Here is a 25,259-nt window from a genome sequence, read left to right as displayed (position 1 = left end):
GGCCCACGTGCAGTACACGAGTGGCTTTATAAACATCAGTGGCATGAATGGGCAGTATCAGATCACTCTGAAAAGGTGACATCCTTTCCGCTCCCACCAACAGTGACCAAGGAGCAGGGGAACATAGACGTGGTCATTTCAGCCACTGGGTCCCAGCCACCCTAAGCTTCAGGAAAACCACTCTCTTCAGACCATACTATTGTTGCTGTGGAGAAGTAAAAACCCTATGCCACCTTATATGACAGGCAGGCGACACCCAGGCTAAGGGTGTCTTCCTACTGCAGGTCTGAAACCCACTGCCTAACCTCCTCCTACAGGGGAGAGCTTGCCAGTGAGAGCGACAGGACTTCCCTAATTAGAGCCAACCACATCAACACAAAGCACCGCCCCCCCCAGCCAATCCTTGTGCTGCTCGCTGCTTGGAGACTTCACTGTGGCTACACTCCTTTCCCTATTGCCACCTCCAGCACCATCTGTAAGCACCCACTGCTCTTCCTCAGGGCCTTGTCTCTACCAGGAACCCTCCCCGCCCCCCCATTCTGGCACCTTTGCTGATGCTCAGCCTTGGTCCTGCCCCCTGCAATGGGTCCTGATGCCCCAGGAATATTACTAAAGGAGTTTTAGAAGAGATACCCAGCCTGCACACCATGGCCACTGCTGCCTCCAGCCCTCCTAGGAACTTTAGAAATGTTACCACAGTGCCTTGGGAGTGGAGAGCAAGGCTGGTCCTGAGTCCATAGCAGCACACACCCCAAAGACATGGATCAGGTAGCAATTCTAACAGCCCTGAGGAGCCTCAAAGGTACTGCCAACTGTTCAGCCTGGGCCAGGCACCCAGTTCCAAGTTCTGCTGTAGGCCCACTAGGGACTGAGCCTGGCTAAGCTTCTCCCCTGCCTGCCACAGGTCTAAATCTTCTTCCCCTTGGGGCTTAACCACTCCTTGTGGGTGGGTCAGAGCTACAGTGTCCTGGACCCTGGCTGGGCAGGGAAGAACAGGTGGAGCTTACCATACCTCTCCTTTCAGGAAATTCTAGGGAAGGAATCTGGAATTAAGTTTTCAATAGGTCCCAATCTACATGTTCAGCCACACCTCCCCTCTTCTGGCCTCTTCCCCACCCTATCTTTTCTTAAGAGACTGATCCCAGGCCTGTGCCTCACACCACAGTCATGTGCTGACCAAGTTCTGGTCTCCTAGAGAGAGAGCACAGGGCCAGGATGGAGGGGGGGGGGATAGGGGCTCCACTCCATTTCTTTGGCCTCTGGGAATTGAAGGTCAAAGCCTTTGTACCACAGATGTGTAGTCCTCCCAGACTGGTGATCAGTGCACCTGGTCACCACTGGTGGGAGTTTGGTATAGTGTCCTCTTAACCCCTGAACTCATCTCTACCTCTTTCCAGCCAGAGGCAACTCAGCCAGCCAGCAAAAAATTAGTGAGCACATGTGCTCTGTGCACTGCTGTGGAGGTACAACTGTCCAGGCAGAGTGGGAAGATGGCTCAGAGCCCACGCAGTTCCATCTCCTACAGGTACACAAGTCATTCTCATTCTGTAGTATCTCAGGGCAAGCTGCCAGTCCAGACTTGCATTCCTCAGCCTGAGGCTGTCTGCATTCTGCTGTGGGTACCCCGACTCTTGAAATTTTCCTCCTGAATAACCTCTTACTTGGAGCTGGGACAGAGACTATGGATCCAGCCTAGTCCTCGTAACAAGTGGCAACTGGGAACGGACAGGGGTATAAAAAGCAATAATTTAAATCAAGAAGGACCAGAGGCATGGCAGGATGCGTAGGGTCGTTTCAGGAGTCCCTGAAGTCCTAGGCTTGATCCAGGAGGCATGGTAGTAAAATAACTCAGAAGGCTGGGTTGTCAATGTCTCTTGGCTCACCAGTGTAGTCCTCAGGCCTGAGGCTGTAGGGAGGGGGTGGCTCTGTGGGAGTGGACTTCAGAATGACCTGTAGAGGAAAGAGAAGAGCTGATTTGCATAGGGCCTGGCCACTGCATGTGGCTTTGGTAAGGAAAGATAAAGTCAGTTGGCAGAGCCCTTCCCTGTTCCTGCTTGCTTTAACAATCTGGACAACAGAGAGGGGCAGCCAGCTGCAGAGCAAGTCAGGGGCTGGGACAGAAAGACCTACCTCACTGTAGGACGGTGGGAGATCTGAGGAGGTGGTCCAGACCCTCTCTGGGGGAGCGATGAAGGATGGATCTGGGGGTCTCTGATGTTCCATCACGGGGTCCTGCTCTGGCTCTCCGCACTTGCGACAGAAGCGCTTAACCAGGCCACAGATGCACAAGAGGGGCACCATGACCAGGAAGATGATGATGAAGATCCTGTGGAGGGAGTGATATTCCCGAGTGCCTAGATCGCTCTCACTCTCCTCCCTTGCCATTTCTCCTCCCTCACCCACTCTCATCCTGTCCTGGATGGACCTGGCCTCCTGTGGACGGTGCCCAGAGGAGCTGTTCCTGGGCTCACCTTAAGGGGTCATTCCTGGAGTTTCCTAAATTTTTCTCCAGGCAGCATTTGTCATCGCAGCATTTGAATCCTTTGGAGCAGTTTCTGGTCAGAGCAGACAGGGACAAGGAGATACTGTTGACATCAATGTGTCAAGCTGATGAGTCCTGGCCTCCCAAGATACCCATACCCTCAAGGTGCCAACCACCTTTAGCAGGTGCAGGGTACAAAACCACTCTGAGCTCATTGGAAGAACTCCAGGACTTGGAATCTGAGTTCCAGGCCCATTTTGTGTCTGGCCTTATGTCTTGTTTCTTACTCGGCCTCCCTTTCCTCATCTGTAAAATGGGTGGAACAAGCATGCTTCTGACCTCACAGGGCAAGCATGAGACTAGAAGGTGGCATTGCTCATTTGACTCCAAGGCGATGTAGGAAAGAGGCAGTGCAGAGTGTCTTGGTGCTAAATGTAGGAGGAACCAGCCCTGGATGACACCCTCAGAGGGAGCCAGAGGTAGGTGTGGACATGGACACATACCATCTACCCACGATCCCCCCAGAGGACCCTCAGGGAGCTAACTTTAGACTGTGGTAAGAAGCCTGGGGATTAATAGCTACAGACCTGCCCCAATCATCCAGTTCTCAAGGTTGGGTGGTAAGGGAGGGGGTATAGTTCTGATTAGAGTGGATGAATGAGGTGTCTCTCATCCAGGAAGTCGGGGTACAATGTGAGTGCACACATACATACCACACACACACACACACACACACACACACACACACACACCCCTGCCCTGATTGGCAATTACAGCCAAAGTTCCATACTTACAAGGTACATCTGGATCCAGCCTGTAGAAGAAAAAAGACAGAGGTCAGAGCTCAAAAACGGCCTGGGGTTGGGGCTCAGTTGAAAGGGTGCTTGGTTAGCATGCAGAGTCCCTGGGTTCAGTCTTCAGCTTGGTACAAACCAGGTATGATGGTGCATGCCTATAATCCCAGAAGTGAAAGCATGAGGATCAGAAGTTCAGGACTCTTTGGCAAGTTTGAGGCCAGCTTGGGATACTTGAGACCCCATCTCTATGACTGGAGCCAGCCTCTGGCCAGCCAGCTCTCCTTCCTCTTCATCTATCTGCTCCTCCCAAGATTGGAAGCTCACCATTCCTGATCACTGGTTCAAGATTCTGTGCCCAACACCTGAGATTAGAGCCAGCAACTTTCCCTTTCCCTGCCAGAGCAACTACAGCACAGGTCTCCTCCTCTCATGCAAGTCTGATCACCTTTTAGTAAATCCATGACTACAGACACCCCCCCACCCCAGCAAGCAACCTAAGCTTCCTCCCTCTACTTCCTCAGTGTTTCCGAGGAAAAGAGTTCCCTAAATATACCTGCCCTTTCACCCCTACCCAACCCCCCTCATCCTCAGGTCCCTGCTGGGAATCCCCTGCCTTGCCTCCCTCTTCAGTACTAGCTCTGAAGGGTAAACAGGGCACCCAGGGCATCTAGACAGAATTCCGCGCTGTTAATAGCAATACTATATCCAAGCCTTAATTGGAACTCTTCTCAGCCAGGCACTTCCCTCTCTGACCACTTTACTTAAAATCACAACTCTCCTGGTTTTTCTTCTCTCCACAATTCTTTTTAAAAAATTTATTTATGGGGCTGGAGAGATGGCTCCACCATTAAGAGCAGAGGACCTGGGTTCAAGTCCCAGCACCCACATGGCAACTAACAATGGTCCATAACTCCAGTTCCAGGGGAATCTGATGCCCTCTTCTGACCTCCATGAGCATTGCATGTCACAGGCACACTTACATATATGCAGGCAATACACTCACACATAAAATTTTAAAAATTAATTTTTAAAATTTATTTAGTTATGATTTTTAAATTATGTGTTATGTGTGTATATGTCCGAGTATGTTCATATGAATGCAGGTGCCCAGAAGGCCAGAGGTGTTGGACACTCCCTGGAGCTGGAGTTACAGGTGGTTGTGAGCTGCCCAGTATGGGTGCTAGGAACCAAACTCAGGTCCTCCAGAAGACCAGTGAGCACTTTTAAGCACTGAGCCACCTCTCTACTGCTCCTACTGATATCTAACCTACAGCATGTTTTACTTTATCTTGCCAATCTGAATGTGAACTCCCTGTGGGCAGGGCCTTTTCTGTTTCTTTGTCTTTTTGAGACAGCCCTGCTGATCTGGAACTTGCTATGTAGACCAGGCTGGCCTTGCGCTCACAGAGATCTGTCTGCCTCTGTCTCCCAAGTGCTGGGACTAAAAACATGCACTACCACACCCAGCTGATTTTTCTGTTTCTATCAAAGGGTGTAGGCATCTGTCATTGTTGAAAACCCAACAAAGTATCTGCAGAATGAATGAATGAGTGTACAATGATTACCTGAGTTCATTTCATCTTGGCTGTCCCCACACTGTGGTGAGGGATGTAGGTGTGGGGACACAGTCAAAGGGAGGGGGGTAAATCATCATTCACTCCATCCTAGCCATCTGGGATAAACAACCAGCACTCAAGAATAGGAAGTCAAGCTGGGCATAGTAGCACATCCTTAATCTCAGCACTCCTAAGGCAGAGGCAGGCTATCTCTGTGCCTGCTCTACATAAACATGAGTTCCAGGCCAGCTGTGCAGCTGTGGCTATAGGGAGACCCCATCTCAAAAATCTAAAAACAAAACATAAAACTAAACCAAAACAAAAGAACAGGAAGCCAGCTTTGGCAAGACTTTTACTAAGGATAATTAAAATAGCATTTCATTTACTGAGCACACCAGTAAAGGCAAGAGTACCAGCGCAGATCACAGTTGAGGTGGTTCCCTCTCCAGGCCCTGTCTCAGGCTCAGTGCCTTCTCACCAGCTCTGCTCTTTAGCGAGGATGGGAACAGGACAAACCAAGGGGTCCAGAAACTCAGCTGCATCCCTTCTCCCTCAGATCTCAGACTCTGCTTCTCCTCCCTTTCCTGGACTACATTTAAGAGCTAATGGTTAGGGGCTGGAGAGATGGCTCAGCAGTTAAGAACACTGGTTGTTCTTACAGAAGACCCAGGTTCGAATCCCAGAACCCACATGGCAGCTAACAACTGTCTGTAACTCCAGTTCCAGGGGATCCGACAGCCTTTTCTGACAGCCTCTTCTGACCTCCTCAGGCACTGCATGACACGGTGCACTTACCTACAAGCAGGTAATACACGCATACACATAAAATAAAATTTAAAAAATAGGCCGGGCGTGGTGGCACATGCCTTTAATCCCAGCACTTTGGAGGCAGAGTCAGGCAGATCTCTGTGAGTTCAAGGCCAGCCTGGTGAGTTCCAGGATAGCTGGGGCTACAGGGATACCCTATCTCAAAAAGACCAAAAATAAATAAATAAATAAAATAAAAATAAAAAAGAGCTAATGTTAATTGACAGGTTTAATAAACTAGTCCCAGTTCCTATTTAGGAAGGAGAGGATCCCTTCTCCCAGATACCCCTGCTCATTTTGACCAGGATGTGATCTGATCCGTGGTGGTTCAGAGCCTGAGGTTTAGGAAACATGGGGGTTTGGGGGCTGAGCTGGGCTTATTCACTCTTGATTGTGAGCATTGACAGTGCCTATACTTGTGGCTGCTGGGAGGACACTAGGGACCCAGGGCTGACACGGACTAGCAGCCTCACTTCTCCTGAGCCAGGGTCTACCGATGGCCTTGGGCAGAGCACTCAAGTCTGGCACGGCAGTAAACTGTTCTAGGGAGCAGGCTCTGGATTTCCCCCAGATTTTCAATAGGAAATAAGTTTAAAAGGCTGTATCTGGGCCGGGGCACAGTGGTGTATACCTTTAATCCTAGCCCTCTGCCAGCAGAGACAGGGGCTCTCTGAGTTCATGGCCAGCCTGATCTACATAGCAAGTTGCAGACCAGCCAGGCCTACACAGTGAGACCACCTTAAAAAAAAGACTTGTTCTGCCAACCCAGGGCACTTGTAGAGTCTGTATTTGAGGAACAGGAGCTGGAGGCAGTGCTCTGCACTCAGAGTGTCAGAGTGCCGGGGGAATCACCCATGTCAGAGGCCACCCAGGTCTGCTGTGAGGACAAGCTGGAACTCTACTCTGGGGTAGTGAGTCATACTCCAAAGAGAGGTTAGGGAGCCTCCTCTTCTCTAGGACATGGCAGAGAAAGTCCCAGAGAAAACGGATACATCCCCCAGATCTGGAGGAACAGAACAGAAGAGGCTCTGACATGCAAGACAGTCTGACACAGAAGGAAGAGTCTAAGACAAGCCAAGGCTAATATAGGGTCAAAGTTCCCATCCAGGTTGGTGGGTGGGGACAGAACCCACTAACAACACTACCCCACAAAGACAAGGGCCCCAGGCCTCCCTCCGCCTTCTCCACTTCCATTTCCACAGCCAAAACAGAAAGGAAGTTGCTACTTGCGTGTGGTTACAAGGAAATCCTAACAATTTAAGGAGGAGAGTGGGCTCGAGGCGAGCCTCTGTTCCATGGGGTCTGTCAGAAGGCTCGTCAGTCTGGCTTACCTCCGAGGCACTCACCGGTTGGAAGCCAGCCAGTAGGCCGAAGAGCAAGGTGGGTGCGAGGCTGGGGACCCCAGCATACGACATCCTGGCATGGGGCCACTGAACTTCCCTGTGGAAGGAAGAAGGGGAGTGGCAGGGAGCGACCTCTCTGACTGCCCTCGACCTATGGGGCAAGGCCTCGGCATGGAGGCGGAGTTAGTGCACCTGGGTTGGGCCAGACTTGGGGCTAGGAGCAACTGAAGGAAGAGGAGGGGAGAGAAACTGGTCTTGCCTGAGTTTGAGGAATTGGGAGGTAGAAGAGATTGCTTTAAAAAATTCACAAACCTGGGCGTGGTGGCGCATGCCTTTAGTCCCAGCCAGTCAGAAGGCAGAGGTAGGTCTCTGGGAGATCGAGGCCAGCCTGGTCTACATAGTGAGTTCCAGGCCAGCTGTGGCTACAAAGAGACCCTGTCTCAAAAACCAAAATATAAAATAAAAGCAAAGAATAAATGATAAAATAAATTCATCAACACAACAAGGCATAGTGGCACACGCCTTTAATCCTAGCACTCACAAGGGAGAGGCTGTCTTATCTCTGTGAGTTTGAGAACAAGCCTGGTCTACACAGAGAGTTCCAAGCCAACCAGAGCTTCAGAGTGAGACTCTGTCTCAATAAAAATATAAAATAAAATAAAACATCGCAAAGGCAAAGGCAGGCAGATCATTGTGAGTTCAAGACCAGCCTGGTCTATGTAGTGAGTTCCAGGCCAGCTGTGGCTACAGGGACACCCTATCTCAAAAAGGAATCCCCAAACTGGGTATAGTGGTGCACACTTATAATTTCAGCATTCAGAAAGCAAAGGCAGAAGAATGAGGAATTTAAGGCCAGCCTGGCAATAAGACCCTTTCAAAATCCCAAATGTAAATAAAGAAAAAGGGGTCTTCCAGATGGTTCCGTGGGTAAAGGCGCTTCTTGTCAAGCCTGAAGACCTGGGTTCCCAGGTGGAGCTTCCCAGGGCGACATCCCAGGCCCCACACTACAGTTCTTCAGGACCCACTCAATTTTCGGAAAGAACACCAACTTCAGAAAGTTGTCCTTTGACCTCCACAAACCTGTCCTGGTTGGTGCATGCCCTTCCCACTAAACAAATAAACAAAAAATATTTAAATAAAACATTGTGGAATCAGCTCAAGACTGGTGAGTTATGCCTTCTTTTTTTTAATATTCTAAATATTTTTATTTTATGTGTATGCATGTATTGCCTGCATGGAGGTAAGTGCACACGTGCTCTGCAGTGCCCAGAGGACAGAAGAGGCTGTCGGATCCCCTGGAACTGGAGTTACAGACAGTTGTTAGCTGCCATGTGGGTGCTGGGATTCGAACCCCGGTCTTCTGCAAGAACAGCCAGTGTTCTTAACCGCTGAGCCATCTCTCCAGCCTTCTTAAGCCCTCCCAACCCTCTCTACCCGGTGTCCCAGACACAACGTGAGGTATTGTATCAGCCCAGGATGGGAGCCAGACGTTGAAGGACTAAAGTGAGGCAGATGGAGAAGAAGCAAGCGAAGGGAATCGTGAGGGGTCACATAAGGGCTGTCATTTCATTGTGCTTTGGCCTTGAAGGGAGGAAAAGGCAGCCTGCGGGGTCCAGGGAAGGAAAACCCGGGCGCAGCATTGCCACAGTATTGGGACATTGTATTTGCTCCCGTTGGAAACGTATGGGAAGTTAGTTGTTGGTCCATTTCCTTTCAGACTACGGAGGAAATTGAGGCTAGAGGCTTGTCCGCATCCGGGCCGCGACAGGGGCGGCGGGCAGCGCAGGCCAGCAGGCGGGGTGGGATTCCTGGAAGGACCCGGCTATGGGAGAACCTCTCCTGCTCCGGGTTGTGCGTCCGCGCAGAGTCTCCGAGTCCGGCCACCAGGTGGCAGCATCGCCCAGCGCTGGCCCCGGGCAGCCCCCGCGTGCGCTGGTGGCCCTGGAGGCCTCCCTAACCTTCACAGGGTGAAGGGTGACGGTCATCGGAGGGAGATGAAAGGTGTGACGGTCCGGCAGGAGGAGGGGAGATGAGCCTCCCGGGGAAGGGGCGACTTGCAGGTGGTGGGTGGGCGCTGCCAGTAGTGAGGGGCCTGGGATGTTGCCCCGGGAGGTGCCACAGCGGCGACGCATCTCCTGCTGCGGGTCCTGAGAGCAACTCCCTCTCCTGATTTCTCCTGGTCCTCCTCTGCCTCTCACTTCTTTCTTTCTCTGTCATTCTGAGTGACTCTCACCAAGTCTCACCATGGCATCTCCAAAGGCACCCATTTGTGTCCTGTTTTCCCGCCTGTTTGTCTTCTGTCACTCTCAGTAGGTCACTGGAGGAAGGAGCCTGTTTTGTTTTGTTTCTGTCCTAACCTGCATTTCCTTGACTGCTTTACACACACACACACACACACACACACACACACACACACACACACTTCTATTGCTCAGAGACCCTTCTGCTCTCTATCTTGACCCCAACAGAATGGCTCCCTGGTTTCTCTCCTACTTTCTGCCTCTGTTTTTCATTATCCTTTGGCCTTCTGCAGCCCTTAAGAACAGAATCTTCCAGTACCTAGCCAAGTGCAATTGGGATCTGGCCCCAGAGAATCTCCTCTTTGTTTGCAGTCTCTGATGACTGAGCCTGGTAAAGGGAACTCGGGGGGGGGTCTCCTTTTGCCAGCCCCTGCAGTTGGTAGTGGGGCCAGACTGCCCACCACACCCCCCTGGCCAAGGAGGACCTCCTTGGGAGAGTGCTGGAACCTTCTCCCAACACCACTTATATTTCTGCCTCTTGAGTGAAATTGTTGCTAACTTGGGCTTCAGACTCTCCTCTGCCCAGGCCCCAGCATCTATATCCTGGGCTATACTTATATGCCCCTTCATTTCCTGCTGCCTGCCAGCCTGCCCAGGTTGAGAAGGACACAGTGGGAGGATCTGGGGTGTGAGGACTGGAAAGCTGAAGGGACATGGCAGGTATCTGTGGCATCAAGAGGGACACGATGAAGCTGATATCACTTCCCTCTGGGCCTCTGTCATCCACCTAACCCAGTTCTATTGTTACCAGAAAAATAAGACACCCAATTAAATTTGCTTTTCAAATATACAACAAATTATTTTCTTCTAGTATGTTCCATGCAATATTACTTATATTAACATTTATTTGTTGTGCAAAACTCAGTTACCTGGGCATCCTGTATTTTTTACTTGTTAAATTTGGCCCTGCTCACATTTCTAAAATGTCACAGGAAAGACATTGGAGAACAGCTACTCCACCCTCTACCCTACATCTTGCCAAAGGAGAAAGTGCAGTCCCTAGTCTTGACTCACTAGGCAGAGTCTAAAGCTTCCTAGAACCTGCCTCTGGCCCCCAGTTCTTTCCATGACATCAAATTGCCACTCTATGTCCCTTCCTGCAGATAGAGAGGGGATAAGGAGACTGTAGGTGGGTGATTCTGGCATAGTACAAGAGCACCTGGCCCTTGCCAGCACCCATCAAGACTCTGGGGGCCAGCATTCCTGTGGGCGAGGTTGGATAGGGAGTTCAGTGGGAGAGCTGTCTTTGTTCAGAGAAACTAGGGTCCTGTCCCTGTCCCCCTCAGTGACCTGGCAGTGAGAAGGTGGCATGTGCACGCATGCATGGGTATCCTCAGGCATGCAGGGTTCTGGAGGGAGGATAACCTCAAGGCCTTCTGAAGTCCGTATGGCCCTCTGCATTCCACCCCAAATTCCAGCTGGGGTTTCCCAAGAACTGCAAAGTCTCCATGCCTTCATATGTACTCTTCTCCGGGCCATTTGCTAAAGAACGGACTGATTGTCTGATGGCCCTCCGAGGGCCAGGCTGGAAGGGCCTGGAGGTCAGCTGGCCACCCACGCCTTCTCAGAGAAGGCAGCTGGAGCCCAGAGGGCAGGAAGACTAAGTTGAACAGGACATAAGGACTGAGTCATGATTGCTAACTTGGGCAGGTCCTGAGACCCCCCCCCACCCCCCCCCACACACACATACACAGCTCAGGTGGCTATACCTTAGCCTGGGAGGTGCGGCTGTCTTGGAAGAACACTCCACTAGGGATGGGAGAGGGAGGCCTTGCCCATACTGGCCCACCTGAGCCCAGGGAGGAAGAGCTAGGCTGAGCTCTGTTTCTCATAGCATCCCAGTCTTCTCCACATTCTACAGCAGCTAATAGCACTGGGCTGTGATCTTTCCCAAAGAGGCAGAATACTTGGCTCTAGCCAGGTTCTTCCTCTAGGGGCAGTATTGTGTTGCCTTAGCAGCTATGCCACTTAGGGTATGCTGTATGACCTTAAACAAGCCATGCATGTTCTTCTGTCAGTCTAAATTCATTTGGGAAAGAAATGGCAAGGAGTTGGAGAACAGCATGACACAGACGAGAGGATGAAATGAGATGCTCAGTGTCTGGCATGTAGCAAAGACAAATAAACACTAGCTGGTTTTGTTTGTGGCAGAATGAGGTACCCAGGAATTAAGGGACTTATGTCTCTCTTAATACTGCAGGAGACCCAGCCAGGCATGGTGGCGCACACCTTTAATCCCAGCACCCCAGAGGCAGAGGCAGGTTAATCTCTGTGAGTTCAAGCCTAGCCTGTACTACATAGTGAGTTCCAGGCCAGCTGGGGCTACAGAGGGAGACCCTGTCCCAAAAAGACAAAAATCAAAACAAAACAAAAAACTGGAGGAGACCAGCACTGCTCCCCCAGAATGCTGTCTCAGAAGCTGTGGTGCCCTGAGCCTCACCTAAGGCCAAGTCAGAGAGGGTAGGGCAATAAACCACTGGAAGGATGGCCTGCTACTGACCACTCCAGGAGGTGGCCGGGAGGTGACCCTGGGACAGAGACCTGAGATTTCCACTCTTCCTGACTTAATCCCTTCCCACACTCCCTGGTGGGATCTCCAAGCCACACTCCCACCTCTCCCCTCAAGTGGAAAGCTCTCAGGGACTGGAAACTGTCACAGTTGTCATCTCTCTTCATCATCACCCCCATTGCCACCATGAGGAGCAGTGCAGCCTGGCTCACCAGGGCCATTGCAGCCATCTTTCATAAGGTCTTTAGCCTGAGCTTCCTGCCCCCCTGATGGAGCACTCTCTTGCTCCCTAACCTTCAGAGGATCCCACCGCCACTTGAATAAACCCTTATCTTGGGGAGACCTTCAGGATCCTCCTTAACTGTCCTCCACCCAGTGTGCTGTCCCTGCCCTGCCACCATGTTCTAGAGACCTTTACTCCACTCTTTTTTTCTCTCCTGGTCTCAGCCTGGGTCACTTTTCCCACCTGGAACACCCTCTTGCCCGCAACCCTCTTTGAAGCCTAACCAATTCCTTTTGCCTCCTCCAGAAAGTCTTCTTGGATTTGGAACTTCCCGAAAGAATGGCCACCCAGCCCCACTCTCTCCCACTCTCTCTTGAAGATGTGTGGACATATCCTCATGTTCCCACCAGGCTGCAGGGACCAACCAGCAGTGATTCAGCCTTCATTCCCCATGGGGCTTTATTCCAAGTAAACAATGGCTGTGTTGTCAGAGGTGAAGTCAGTTGGGGGCCTCCAGGGACAGTGGCCAGATTTCTCCAAGGAGAGAGTATTCTCCAAGGGGGTGTCCAGACTGACCCTACTTGCCATGTGTTGGGGAGGGATTTATCTCTACTGCATCTTAGACCCAACAGTTTTCTGAAGCTTGTGCACCATTCTCCCAGCAAGACTGCACCCCAGGGACTGAGCTACTCTAGGGGTGTTAGAGAAACTGCTGACTTCCCATTCACCTTCCAGGAGGGGCAGAGAGCCCCAGGGTGCTGCCAGTGATACCAGAGTCTTAGTCCCCTTCCCAGGACTCTTCAGCTATGGAAGCCAACCAGTCTCTCCCCTAGGTGTTGGGTATGGGGATTGGGTTAAGTGACTTCTGGAGTTGACTCCAAGTCAGAGCCGCCAACCTGTGGGCTCAGAGACTGGAGAAAGATGAACCACCCAACAGTTAACGGTGCAGGGAGCTTATTATCCTAAAGAGCAGGTTGGAGTATCCCGACTAATGCTCACCTTCCCCAAGGCTTAACAGAGACAAAAACGACCTTTGGGAACTATTATCCTTCCAAAGTGCAGGTTACTGGGGCCCAGGCCTGGGGCAGAGAGGGAAATACCCTGAGGAAGTGGGAGTGTGTTGGGGGGGGCAGAAGAGTGGGAGGTTGAGCTAATGAACTTTGGCTGTCTGGAGTGGCAGATGAAACAGAGCCACCATGATGCTGGAGAGGCCAAGCTAAAGCTGGGTTGAGGGTCTGGGGCACACCCAATCTCCTGGATCTGGGCTTCTTCCCTACTGTTTCCCTGCCCCTCAGTCTGCAGCTCTAACCCACCCCACCTTCACTGTTCATTCCTTGAGATAAGCGCCTGTGGCCCGGAAGAAGCAGGGAAGTAGAAAGAAAGCAGGTTCCCCCAATTTCCAGCTCTATTTATTCACCCCTTGAAAAAGATTTCTACTGTACCCTGTTTGTGGGTCGCTCTGTCTTAGATCAACAATGTGACAAGGGCTTGATGGTACATTTACAAGAATCTTTCTGGCCCCCAAAGAATCTAAGGACTCAAAAAAAAAAAAAGTCCTTTTGTGAACTGAGCACATTATTGAAGGGAGAACCCTTCAATGGTCTGGGGGGGGGCGGTTCAGATTAAGGTTGGGCTCGGGGGATAGCCTGGGGACATCCCGGAAGGAAGCAGGGAAGGCAAAAATGAGAGCAAGAAGGGGCGGAAGAAGGAGGAGGGCAGAGAGTGCATTCTTCCTGCGATCCTGGCTCCCCAGTGCAGCCACATCATCTGGCTCCCAGCTGAGGACAAGCTTGGCTCCCGTCCTGTGCACGCACACATGTGACGGCGCGTGCGTTCGAATACATACGTGTGCTTGCGCTGTGTTCACCCCAGCAGCGTCGGCGCTAACGTGGCGGAGCCCCGCACCCCCAGCCCAGCTCCCTTATCTGCAGGCGGAGCAGCCTGGAGGATCCCCTCTCCGCAGTGGCCCTGTTAGCGCCTCCAGCTCCTGTGTTAGCGCCTCTCCGCCCCTCTCCTCCCCTGCCCCTACCAGTCCCCAGAGAGGCCCCGTGGATCGCAGCCCAGTTCTTGCCTTCTGATTACTTTTTCGACGTTGGGTTCTCCTTCCAACCTCTAATCCCCCTGCCCTCTCCATTCCCGCCTTGTCTACGTGGAGGTTCTTTGCAGAGCAAGGGCACCTAGGGGTTAGATTGCCCCCCAGGTTAATGGCACTCTTCTTCCAGGCTGTGGATGAAAGTTTGGGACTGCAAAGTGACCCCTATCAACCTTCTCTGCCAGGAGCGTGGGTGGGGACCCCAGGAGGCGCACACAGTTTGGGAGGAAACCCTTTGCTAGGAACTAGCAACCAGCTAGGATCTGATGCTGGTTCTGTTCCCCTCACAGTACCCAAGACTGGGTCTGGGGTGGGGGAGCTTTGGGTAGAAATGTCCCCTCCAGACTGCTGCTCCCCGTCTTAGTGGACCTGCCGAGTGGGGCAGGGTGGTCCTGTGCCCGGAGCCAGGTTGTCAGGTGTCCAGGACTGCAGGCTTCCTCTACCAAAGGGCCCCTTCCCTTCAGGCTTTGATGTGTCTGCGAGGTTAGTGGAGGATGTTTGGCTACGGGGCCTAGCGCCAGGATAAACTCCCTCTGCCTGCCTCTGCCTGCTGAGCCAAACCACTGCCTCCTTACCGCTGGGCTCCTGCCTCTCCAGGCTCCCCTGCAGGCCTGGACTCCTCCAAGGCCAGCTGCCCCTGCCTGTCCGATGCCATGGGCACAGGGTGGCTGCTGTTACTGCTACTGGGGAGAGGCCCTGTGGTGGGATGTCTTGCCCCCATCCTCGTCTGGCACTGGGTGCCTACCTGCCTGCAGGGAGACCAGTCTGCTTCAGGTGGGGGATGAGAGGCAAGACCTCACTACCAGTAGAGGTGGGGGTGAGATGCAGAGTGGGGCAGGGGTGCCCCTGGGCAGCTGCCTGCGTGGGCTGAGGCACCTCCAGATAGGAGGACTCCAGATGTGGGGATGACTCAGCCTGGATGGGGAGAAGTGGGCAGTCTGTGGTGGGATGTGGAGTGGGGGGTGTGAGGCTCAGAGCCACTGCCAGGTGCACCCTGTCCTCTAGAGCACCCCTAACCCCAATCCCATGGCCTATTAAGTGAGAGCTGCCCTATGCACTGTGTGCTCAGAGATAAGAGAGTGCCTCTGGGAATGCCTGCCCACAACCAGAGAAGGAGAAAATGGGGAGTCAGTGAACTAGAAAAAGGTGGCCTGACAGTGGGAGGGAAGCCGGAGAGGGGAAGGGGATGGAGGAACCAGGACAGAAATGTCGGTCTCCTTTGGGTCCATTTTGGAGCTGTGGCACTGGGAAGTACACAGACTATATATGTGAGTTTGTGGGTGTGTGTCCTCATGGCTGAGGTGTAAGTCATATATGGGGAAGGGGTAATGTTGGAGAAGTACTGTGTGTCTGCTGGGGTTTGTGAGCCTGTGTGCTGGAGGAGGCTGTGTATGCTGTGCCGACTGGGGTAGGAGAACCTTGGTTCATGAGGTGAAGAAGGAGCAGTGAGAGTGTGTCTGTAGTCACTGACTCTAGTGGGCAAGGGACTGTGACAGGCATGTTTAAACCAAATCACTGTGCCTTTAGGCACTGAGGGTGGGTCCCTCCCTTGGGGAGGGAGAGGCCAACAGAGGTGGGTCCAGCACCGCAGACCAGGGAGGGTTTCAAAGACCTGGGCTTTCACCAGCCTCCCTAGGTTTGAGTAACTGTGGGGAAGTAGCGCCCAGCCTCCTGGAGCTGCATCTCTCTCAGGGCCCAGTAGGGTGATCTGTCCTGGGAGGCGGGGTAGCTGGAGACCCCGAGATTGGGGCTGACATGTCTTGAGCTCCAGTGCCCAGTGTACTGCAGCTGTGCACAGCTGCCTCTGCAGGAGTGCTATCCTGGCCTCTTCTTTGGCCTCCAGGTGGGTCTACTGGCAGAGTCGCCAGCTGCTCCCTGGAGAGGGCCACTCAGGCCAGGGTAAACAGGGCACTAAGTGTCTGGGCGGGTGCCTGGCAGGCTGGGCACTACTTCTTCACATGGAACTGGGTTCCAGGCCTGGCTGGGTTGCATCCTCTCGACAAATGACAGGTCTGATGCCCCAGGCCCATAAAGGTTTTTTTGTTTTGTTTTGTTTTTTTTGTTGTTTGTTGTTTTTTTGTTTTTGTTTTTTGCTTAAGTGAGGGGTCATAGGGCCATCAAGCAGGTAGATAATCGTTCATTTGGAAGACAATGTGTCGCCTGGGACTGGGGCTATGGTGACTGTCTCTCTTGCTGGAGGTGTCCTACGTCCTCTTCATAAGGATCTTATTGAGTCCTCCATAAACTCTCACATACACTCAAACACACTCCTACACTTACCCAGTGTACACACTCATGCCCCCAGCTCCTCTTCCAGGCTTGCACAGCTCTGGGTACATTTTACTATGAGTACACACAGTCATTAGTGGATGTGTACATGGTTGTCTAGACCCTATGATGCCACCATCTAACCCCGCTGGACCCCTGTCTCTGTCCCTCCTCTTAGGACATAGGCTGGAAATGGCTCCTTGGATTCTCCCTTCCTCTAACCTCTTCACCTCTGGGGCCCCTCTTCAACCCCAAGAATGGGAAACAGGTACTGCCCAGCCTGTGCAAGGCTGTGGAAACAGGACGGAAAAGAGTTGTCTCTCAGGCTGCCTGCAGGCACAGGCCCTTCACCCCTTCAGTGGGCTGAGAGCAGGGGCAAGTGGCCAAGGATCCAGTGGCATTGGTTTCATGAGGGTAAAGAGGGGCTGCTGTCAGATCAGAACTCTGGAAGCCCCTCCTAGTTTCCCTGTCCCACTGTCATCACCTTCTGTTCCTCTGGATAATGCAGTGACATTTCCCACTCCCATCTCTCCTCCTCTCTCACCTTCTCCTCCCACTGGGATCAGACTCCCATAAAGGAAGGATGTCTTGTCCAGAGAGGCCTTGGCCAAGTCCATGATCTCAAAATAACTATGCCAACTTGCCCCTTCCTTTGCCCAGGTCTTCCCAGGGGCCCCTCTGCATCTGGGGTCCTTGGCAGTATGGGAGGGGTATAGTTAGATCTGCTGCTTCAGTGACCAGGGGTTTAGGCAGATCACTTTCTATGTCTGTCTATCAGTCCGTCTGTCTCTGTCTTTCTCTCTTAAGTCCCAGCACTCTGGGAACCTGGAGTCTGGGCCTTATCTCTGATATCCAGTATACGTGGCTGGGACAATACAAGGCCTGGTGTTATCTTTAAGAGTACCCCAAAGTATCCTGGTTAAGTCATAAATTATGCCCAATCCAGGAGACCCAGGGAGGTTACATCTCCCAACCCCCATTCCCCTGGCCCCTGGGGAGAGCTGTGGAGCCTGCTTGGTTTCAACCCAAGCATAACAGGGCGAGACAGCAAAGGAGGGGAACTAGAGCTTTATAAATAAGCCTGTGAAGGGGGGACCCCCAGCACTGGGTAGGGCAGAGCTCCTTGTTGGATAGGAGAGGAAGGAGAGCTGTGGTTGCCCCCAGGCAGCATATAATTTAGGATGTATTTTGGGGCACACGCTCCCAGATCTGGGTGGGACAGAGGTTAATTTGAGGGTTTAATGGATTGGGGAAGGAAGAGAGGGAAACCCTCCCATTCAGATGGGTGGCAATGGAGGTTTCTTCCCAAGACCACTGCAGTCTCCAGGGTCCTCCTTCCTGGTCCCCTCTCTTTAGTAGTGAGCAGCTATATGCAGTCGCTTCCAAAGTGTCGGGGTTTGGGTCACAGGTCTTAGCCTTCCTCCCACCACCAAGGGCAGGAGCAGCTGGAGTCTGAGAGGAGCAGCAGAGGCCATGGAGACACTATGGGATAGTTGTTCCGGAAGGTTCTGAGATGCCTCAATTCCTGATCCAGATGTTCCACCATGACCTGCCTGCATCACAGGGTGCTTTCAGCCTGATGGAGTTGGCTCAAGCTATGCCCCCACCTGATAGGAGGCACAAGCCCTGCTGTAGTCTGATGGAATAGCGACAGGCTGTTTTTTTTTTGTTTTAATATTTTATTTATTATTTTTATTTTATGTGTATGAGTGTATTACCTGCATGTATGTGAGTGCACCCGTGTCATGCAAACAACAGACTGTTTTTAAGGAACTTTGGTCCACAGGGCAGACAGACATAGGCCCTGCTTTTGAAGAGGAGCTAGTTCCTAGGACCACTCCTATAATAATTTTAGTTTTTAGTTTTTATTTGCTTGTAACTTTAAAGTCTATGTCCCATTTGTAACTTAAGCCTCAAATTCTGGAACTTTATTCTGTACCATACAGTCTTTAGCATTTGCCTAGGTACAGAACAGGAACTTGATGAACATGAGCTGATTGAATGAATGAATGAACTGGAGGCAACACCAGACCCAAAAGCCCTGGGAGCAAGAAGCCGTAATGAACAGCCAGAACTTGCTTGGCCTCCAGACCTGTATGATGGGGTCCCTTCACCTTGCAGCTTGCTGTTCCTCTGGCCACACTCCTGGCGTCACCAGGTACTCTGAGTGTAGTATCTTGGTCCCCTTTACCATATCTTCCCTCTCTCTCGCTTCCCTTCATCTCTGCTGCAAGACTGAATCCTCTGGTCTTTTCAGGCACCACAGTCACCTCCTCCCTGAAACCCTGCAGAGCCCCCCTAGGACCTCCCTTCTCACTCTATACAAGCCTGCAGTTCCTGCTTCCTCCCTCTTTAGGCCTAAGCCCCTGGGGACCAGCTTATCTGGAGATGTTCCAGAGCCTGGCACCCTGTAGAAAGGGTAAGACCTTGAGTGGGTCAGGTGCTGGCCTTGTTCCAGCTTCTAGGTGCTCCAGGGGGAGGTATATGTGGTTGCTGGTGGGTGGGGGGTGATTTCAGGAGCTGAGGTGCAGGGTGACATGAGTCCTCTGCTGCGTAGAGAGGAGAGAAAAGAGGTGACATGAGACCTGAGGAAGAGTGAGGTAACATTGAAGGGAGGGTGTGAGGGGTGGAGGTGGGGCTCAGGGAAGAGAGAGGTAAAGGCCTCTTGCTCATGAGGTCACACGACTCTGCTCATGCCCCTCTGCAAGGGCCTTGGTGGCTCTGGCTATCCATTCTCTGGCTCCTTTCAGGCCATGCCTGCTCCATCTTTCTCCCAGTCCAACCTCCTCTCTTCACTTTCTCCAGGACACCAGGCATACGTAGCCTCTTCCTCAGTGGCCTCTCCAGTTGGATGCCCAAACCCATGTTTCACATACGTTGTCCAGCTTGATATTTAAACCAAAAACCTGGGAGCCAGCCTCGGGGAACCCCTGGCCCTCATCCTCTTGCCACCAGTCGCCAAGGCCTCCAGCTTCTGCCTCTTACATCTCATGGATTTGGTCACCTCGTTCCATCTTATTACCACTGATGGGCCTGTCCACCATGGCCTGTCACCTGGACCTCAATGGCAGCCTCCTAGGTATCCTCCACCCCATGCTTCCAACCAACCTCACACCTTGTCAAGCTTCTTATAAATGATCTCTAAGGTTCTGCAGCTACGGGGCCTTGGCTGCTCTGCCCCGTCCATGACACACAGACTCCAAGCTGCTCACTCCTGGAGTTCCACTGGGCCTTATAGATGCTGTTCCCTCACAGAGAACATTCTTGTCGCATACTCTGGGGGCCTTCCTTTGTGCTCTTTACCCAAGACTGGGTCAGAGTCCCCCTCCAGGAGCTTCCCTCTCCCCTCACACAGCACAATCAATGGCTCTTGGTTCTCTGCTCCTAGAAACTGCTAAGGTCATAACAGGCCCCAGCGAGGCCTGGGACACAAGTCACACGTCTAGAACCTTCATTCAGGGGAGATTCATGGGGCAAACAAGAAGACAAGAGATGGCTGCTCTCACAGGCTGGACCACTGAGGGAAGGTCTGGGAGCCCAGGAAGGACAAGAAGTTTTGATTGGGGTGGTAAGCTTGTGGCAGAGTTGAGGCTCCCCCTTGCTTTTCCCGGGGAAGCTGAGCGCCAAGGAACCCAGCAGAGCTTCAGCCCTCCAAGCCTCTGTCTCCAGAAAGGGTCAAGGCTGCCTGTCAGCTGCCACCACATCTTCAGCAGCAGCCTGGAGATGAACACACCTCTTAGGAACAGATGTGAAGGTGTCTCACTCCCATTCCCAGCCATGCCAGGGAGAGAGGTGCTGCTCCCAGAGTCTACCACAACCCTGAGTGGACAGCTTTGAAAATTCTTTACTTAAAAAAAATTCTTGGGCTGGAGAGATGGCTCAGCATTGGTTGTTCTTGCAGAAGACCCGGGTTTGAATCCCAGCACCCACATGGCAACTAACAACTGTCTGTAACTCAAGTCCCAGGGGATCCAACGGGCTCATCTGACCTCCACGGGCATTGGATGACATGGGTGCACTTACCTACATGCAGGCAGTACATACATACACATAAAATAAAAATAATAAATAAAAATTAAAAAAAAATTCTTATGGGGAGATAGGTCAGTGGTTAAGAGCCCAGAGGACCCGGGCTCAATTCCTAGCACCCATGTGGTAGCTAGCAACTGTAACCCCAGTTCCAGGAGATCCAACATCCTCTTCTGATCTCTATGGGCATTGCACAACACGTGCGTACTTACACATATACACAAAATAAATAAATAAAACACTAAAAGAAATAAAAATTCTTATGTAGTTTACTTACTAGGCCCTATATGTTCTTATAGAATTTACTAGTTTGATTTTTAACTTCTTTCTTACATTTATTTATTTATTTATTTATTTATTTATTTATTGTGTGTGTGTATGCACATGCATGGAGATCAAAGGACAACTTTTGGGTGTCAGTTCTCTCCTTTCACCATTTGAGTCCCAGGGATCAAACTTAGGTAAGCAGGCTTGGCAGCAGATGGCTGAGCATCTCACTGGCCCCTGATTGATTTTTTTGAGACAGGGTCTCATGTATCCTAGGCTGTCCTCAAACTCACAATGTAGCCAAAGATGAACCTGAACTTCTGATCCTCTTGTCTCCACCTCCTGAGTGCTAGGGTTCTAAGCATGTGTACCATCATGGTCTATATATGCAATGCTGGAGATTGAATCCAGGGCTTCCCAGCCCCCTTGTGTATTTTAACACTAAACTAATACCGCTAATCCCTTACCATTGGGGAAAATGGCCACTCTGGAGATGTGAGACAATGTCAGGCCTGGGTTGTTCTAGTCCCTTTTCCTGGGCCCAGCTCTGCTCTGCACAGATGAACTGAGGCTAAGCCAGTCATGAGATGGGGTGGTAAGCTGGCCACACTTCACCTTAACACAGTGGCCATCATCAAATGGCACAGGGGGTATCAAGGTGAATGATTCATACATGGGACCAAAGGTGCCAGGCTGGATGCCGAGGAGATGGGCCCCTCTCCAGACCCATCCTGGAACTACAGAGGTGGGGGAAGCAGGAGGTCTGCCAGCCTGGCTCCTACTTAGCTTCCAGGGAGCAGAATGGGTGCAGGGGCCACAGACAGCTGCTGCTGCCCCATCCCTCCCCAGTTAGAGGAAAGGGTGAGCTCACACTCAGGCCCAGGCACAGCCAGCGGGTAGGAGACATAATTAAAATGCCAGAGGTTAGGAGGTGAAGTTACAATGGAAAGAATGAAGGCCCAGCACTGCGGCTGCTTCTCCTACCCGCTCCCTCTGCCAAGCCCACATTCGATTTTTATTTCGGGAGCTGCCAGCACAGCACTTGGGAGGGAGCAGAGAAACCTCACTCCATGCTCTCACCCTGCCACGTCTGGAGCTGGGGCTATGAAGGGGGAGAACTCCAGGAAGAGCCAGAGGGTCTCCACTCCAGTATCCAACCAACCTCAGGGCTGGGGTGCCAGGAAAGGGTGGCACTTAGGTAAAGATGGGCTTAGGAAGCAAGGAACGAAGGAAGGCTGATCCTTGCTGTTCCTTTGGACCTTTCCTGTGTCACTTCACTCTTAGGGCTGCAAAGACAGCCCTAGCTCTTCCCTAGGCCCTTGCTCATACTAGGGACTCGCTGTGTTCTCCAGCATGCATGTGTATGTGGAAGGGTCCTAACCCTGATCTTGGTCCCCATGGCTTGCTGTGTGACCCTGGGAAAGTTACTACTCCTCTCTGGACCTTGGTCTTTTCTGTGCAGTGGGAAGGGCGAGAGGATAAGCAATTTCAAATTGGGCTCTGTAGAGGTCAGAGTCTTGCCTTCTGGGGCTGTCCTCTTCTGGGCACATTTTGTATTTGATTGCTAGGGAGATGGAAAGGTAGAGGCTACAGCTGGGCTAGCCTCTGAAGAGCACAGAGCCCTTCCTGCAGACAGGAACATGTTCCTGCTCTGAGCTTTCTCCTCAGCCCTTAATGCAGTCCAGATGCTGCCTCAAGAGAGAGACAGAGCCTAGGCAGCAGATTCCAGGGAAAGTGGTTGGGCTCCTCTCCGCAGAGGGCTAGGGGCTGGAGCAGGAGGCTGGGAGGGGTGGGGTGGGGGGCGGAGGTTTGCTGGATCCACCAGAGAGCAGATGCAGGGACCTCAAAGATACATCACCAAATAAGGGGCTGGGGACAGCACAGACACAAAAAGGAGTGTCTATGCCCCTAAGGGTCTGCCCAGCTCCTTCAAGGTGCCTCCCTGATGCTCCACCAGATCCTTGGAAAGGAGGAGAGCCTTCCCCAGTGTCCAGTTTTGGAACAGCCAGGCACCTGGATTCAAATTTAGGCTCTGCTTCTGGGAGGCTTTGCAAGCCCTGATCAAGGGTGGCTTACTTCAGGATCCTCACTTACTCCATCCATAAAATGGGTCTATTAGTGCTGACTTTAGAGTGGCTGTGAAAGTGACATAAAATTCTCTCTTCCAGCACATAGCTGCCTCCCTGTTAGGCAAGATCCTTGCATGAAAGCTTCTCCTGGGTCTACCCCTGAGCCCTCCTGTTACAGCTTCCCCAAAGTTCCTTCCAAGACTTCCAGGAGACTTCAAGCCACTATTTGGAGACTGTTCTGGGACCAAGCCTGGTGAGGGAGGGTGCTCTGGCTGAGGCTGACCCTGATGCCTGCCTCTGCCTTGGCTGGCTCTCCCCCTCAGGACTCCTGGCCGGGCTCACCCTGGGACTGAAGAGCCACGTCGAAGAAGCAGTGTGCTGGGCGGGGGCAGTGCGAAAGGGGGACAGTGTCTCCCCAGCCAGGCCCCGCCCGCCCTCACTTCTCAGCCAGGATGGCCTCCAAGCCACGCTGCTACCCGCTTCGATTTTTCCACCAGAAGAGCCAAGAGCAAAATGAGAAACAAATCCAGCCTGAAGTTGCGGGTTCCCTGCCTACCTGGGTGGTGAACGGAGCTAGAGAGGGGGCTCCAGCTGTGCCTTCACCTCATTCTGGGGCGCCAGGACCTTAGGGGCAGAAGACTCAGTGGGGGTCGAGGGGAAGGAAGGAGGACTCTCAGCTCCCTCCGCCGCCCCCTCCTCACCATCGGGTGGAAAGTCTGGGCACCCCAGCCCGGGAAGGGAAGGCGTGAAGCCCCTCCCCACTGCCCTATTCAGGGTGTCCGGGCTGAGGCTGCACTGTTAGCAGAGAAGGGACAGGGTTCGGGGAGATGCAGTCACGGTCACGAAGTCAGGTCCAGGCTGAAGGGGTGCAACCACTGAGGCCCCTCCCACTCACCAGCCCCCGTCCCTCCCCAGACCGGCCCCTCTCACTGAGCCTTCTGCCTCCACTACCCCTTCATCCTCGGGCTTTCTTGGCTCCTCACGCTATTCCGCCCTCGTAGCGACCTCATCTCCAGCCATTCTCAGAAACAGAAGCTTCGTAGCACGGTCCCCTGCCCAGAATCTTGCACAACTGTCAGGCCTGACCATTCCCCCTCACCTGTGCTAGTGTCCCTGGCACAGAACTCTTCCTCTGCTAGTTCAGAACCCCACTTCCTGCTCCTACCATCCTGGTCTCCCCAACCCCACAGCTCCCTCTTGAACTGATTTCCCACCAAGACACTGATGTCTCTTACCTCCCTCACACTTGACCCCCAACACCAATGTCCCTCACTTCCCTTATGCCTGACCCCCAATACCAATGTCCCTCACCTCCCTCATGCCTGACCCTCAACACCAGTGTCCCTCATCTCCCTTACACCTGACCCCCCAATTCAGATCTGAGGCTCTCTCCTCCTCTTCCCAGCCATTCCTCTTATGGGGAGCCTTTCACTTCTGCTCCTGGCTTAACCTGTTCCAATCTGGCTTACCTGTGGGACTCTGAAAAGAGCACAGACAAAAATAAAGGCAAACTGGAGCAAGACTAGTTTCCTGCATCAAGGTGACTTACCTGCAGCCTGTCTGGCTGCCAGAGGAAATTGAATTCTCCCAGGAAGACGACACCATCTACCAGAGACTCTAGAACATGCATCACAACACAGACACACACACACACACATACACACAAATGAGCACGCACACATGCAGATGCCCATGACATTACCAGGAAGCCCTGTTCCTTTTCCTCCTCTTTAAAAAAAAAATATCATTTTTTATGCATATGAGCATATTGCCTGCGTGTATGTAAATTCACCTGTGTCATGCAATGCCCTCAGAGGTCAGAAGAGAGCATTGGATCCCTTGGAACTGGATCCCCAGTTGTTAACTACATGTGGGTGCTGGGAACCAAACCGAGGTCCTCTGCAAGAGCAGTCAGTGCTCTTAACCGCTGAGCCATCTCTCCAGCACTTTTCTTCCTCTTTATTCCCCCTCTTCCTTCTCTTCTCTCTGTTTCCTCCTCCTCTCTCTTCCTTTCCCTTTCCCTTATCTTTCCTGTCCCTACCTCTCTTTCTTTCCTTTCCTTCAAAACCAATTCCTTCTGGAAGCATCTGGATGCAGCAAGCAAAGTGCATGTCTCCAGGGGTTGGGGTGGGGAAATACAGTGGCCCACACATGGTTTTGAAGGGCAGATGAAGTAAGGCTGTCTCCAGGGGGGTGGAAGGATGTGGGGGGCATCCAGGCAGGAGGGCAGCCTGGCGAGGGTCATCACAGTCCACACAATGGACTGTGGCCCACCTCAACAAAGGCAATCAACTCATGAGAGCTGAGAGTCCCTGGCCAGGCTGATGGATGAGCAGAAAATGGAGGGACAAAAGGAGGTTACAAGGTATCCTGGGAGTTTAGTATGGGAGGCCAGAGTCTGGAAAGATGAGGGCACATCTGTGTGGGGAAGGGACATGCAGGGCATGCACACTGAGCAGGACATTGGCCAACCGGGGCCGAGGACCCTTTTTGTGTGTGGGCTGAACCATGGCATGA

General features: G+C 52.4%; 1 protein-coding gene and 1 long non-coding RNA gene across 3 annotated transcripts; one reads left to right on the top strand and one right to left on the bottom strand.

Annotated features, from left to right (window-relative positions):
• Nucleotides 1–582: 582 nt before the first annotated feature.
• Nucleotides 583–13,970, bottom strand: Tmem92 (transmembrane protein 92). 2 transcript variants are annotated; one of them, XM_017799405.2, is made up of 6 exons: nt 13,864–13,970; nt 6,974–7,082; nt 3,277–3,296; nt 2,472–2,555; nt 2,131–2,326; nt 583–1,950 (listed from the first exon to the last, which is right to left on the bottom strand). In XM_017799405.2, exons 2-6 carry the CDS (start codon nt 7,055–7,057, stop codon nt 1,849–1,851), a joined length of 486 nt encoding a protein of 161 aa, XP_017654894.1. In that variant the 5' UTR covers nt 7,058–7,082; nt 13,864–13,970; the 3' UTR covers nt 583–1,848. The 2 variants fall into 2 exon arrangements, with proteins under 2 accessions (XP_017654894.1, XP_029421845.1); XM_029565985.1 differs by having other exon boundaries at nt 6,989–7,082.
• Nucleotides 13,971–14,720: 750 nt separating this feature from the next.
• On the top strand, nt 14,721–20,326 carry LOC115071286. Its single transcript, XR_003850375.1, has 4 exons — nt 14,721–14,883; nt 18,324–18,535; nt 18,734–18,796; nt 19,183–20,326. It is a non-coding gene; the product is annotated as an uncharacterized LOC115071286 (long non-coding RNA).
• The last annotated feature ends 4,933 nt before the right edge of the window (nt 20,327–25,259 follow it).

Source organism: Nannospalax galili, unplaced genomic scaffold, assembly GCF_000622305.1.
Source record: "Nannospalax galili isolate Female #2095 unplaced genomic scaffold, S.galili_v1.0 scaffold95, whole genome shotgun sequence".
Taxonomy (NCBI): domain Eukaryota; kingdom Metazoa; phylum Chordata; class Mammalia; order Rodentia; family Spalacidae; genus Nannospalax; species Nannospalax galili.
The sequence above is the reverse complement of the archived record's forward strand: the minus strand, read 5'-3'. Positions and strand labels throughout refer to the sequence as shown.

Excerpts from the sequence above, each read along its gene's own strand:
- Tmem92 (XM_017799405.2), bottom strand. The coding sequence starts at position 7,057 with ATGTCGTATGCTGGGGTCCCCAGCCTCGCACCCACCTTGCTCTTCGGC. Across the intron at positions 2,556-3,276 it reads GCTGGATCCAGATGTACCTT|AAACTGCTCCAAAGGATTCA; the intron begins GTAAGTATGGAA and ends TGCTCTGACCAG. Across the intron at positions 2,327-2,471 it reads TCCAGGAATGACCCCTTAAG|GATCTTCATCATCATCTTCC; the intron begins GTGAGCCCAGGA and ends CTCCCTCCACAG.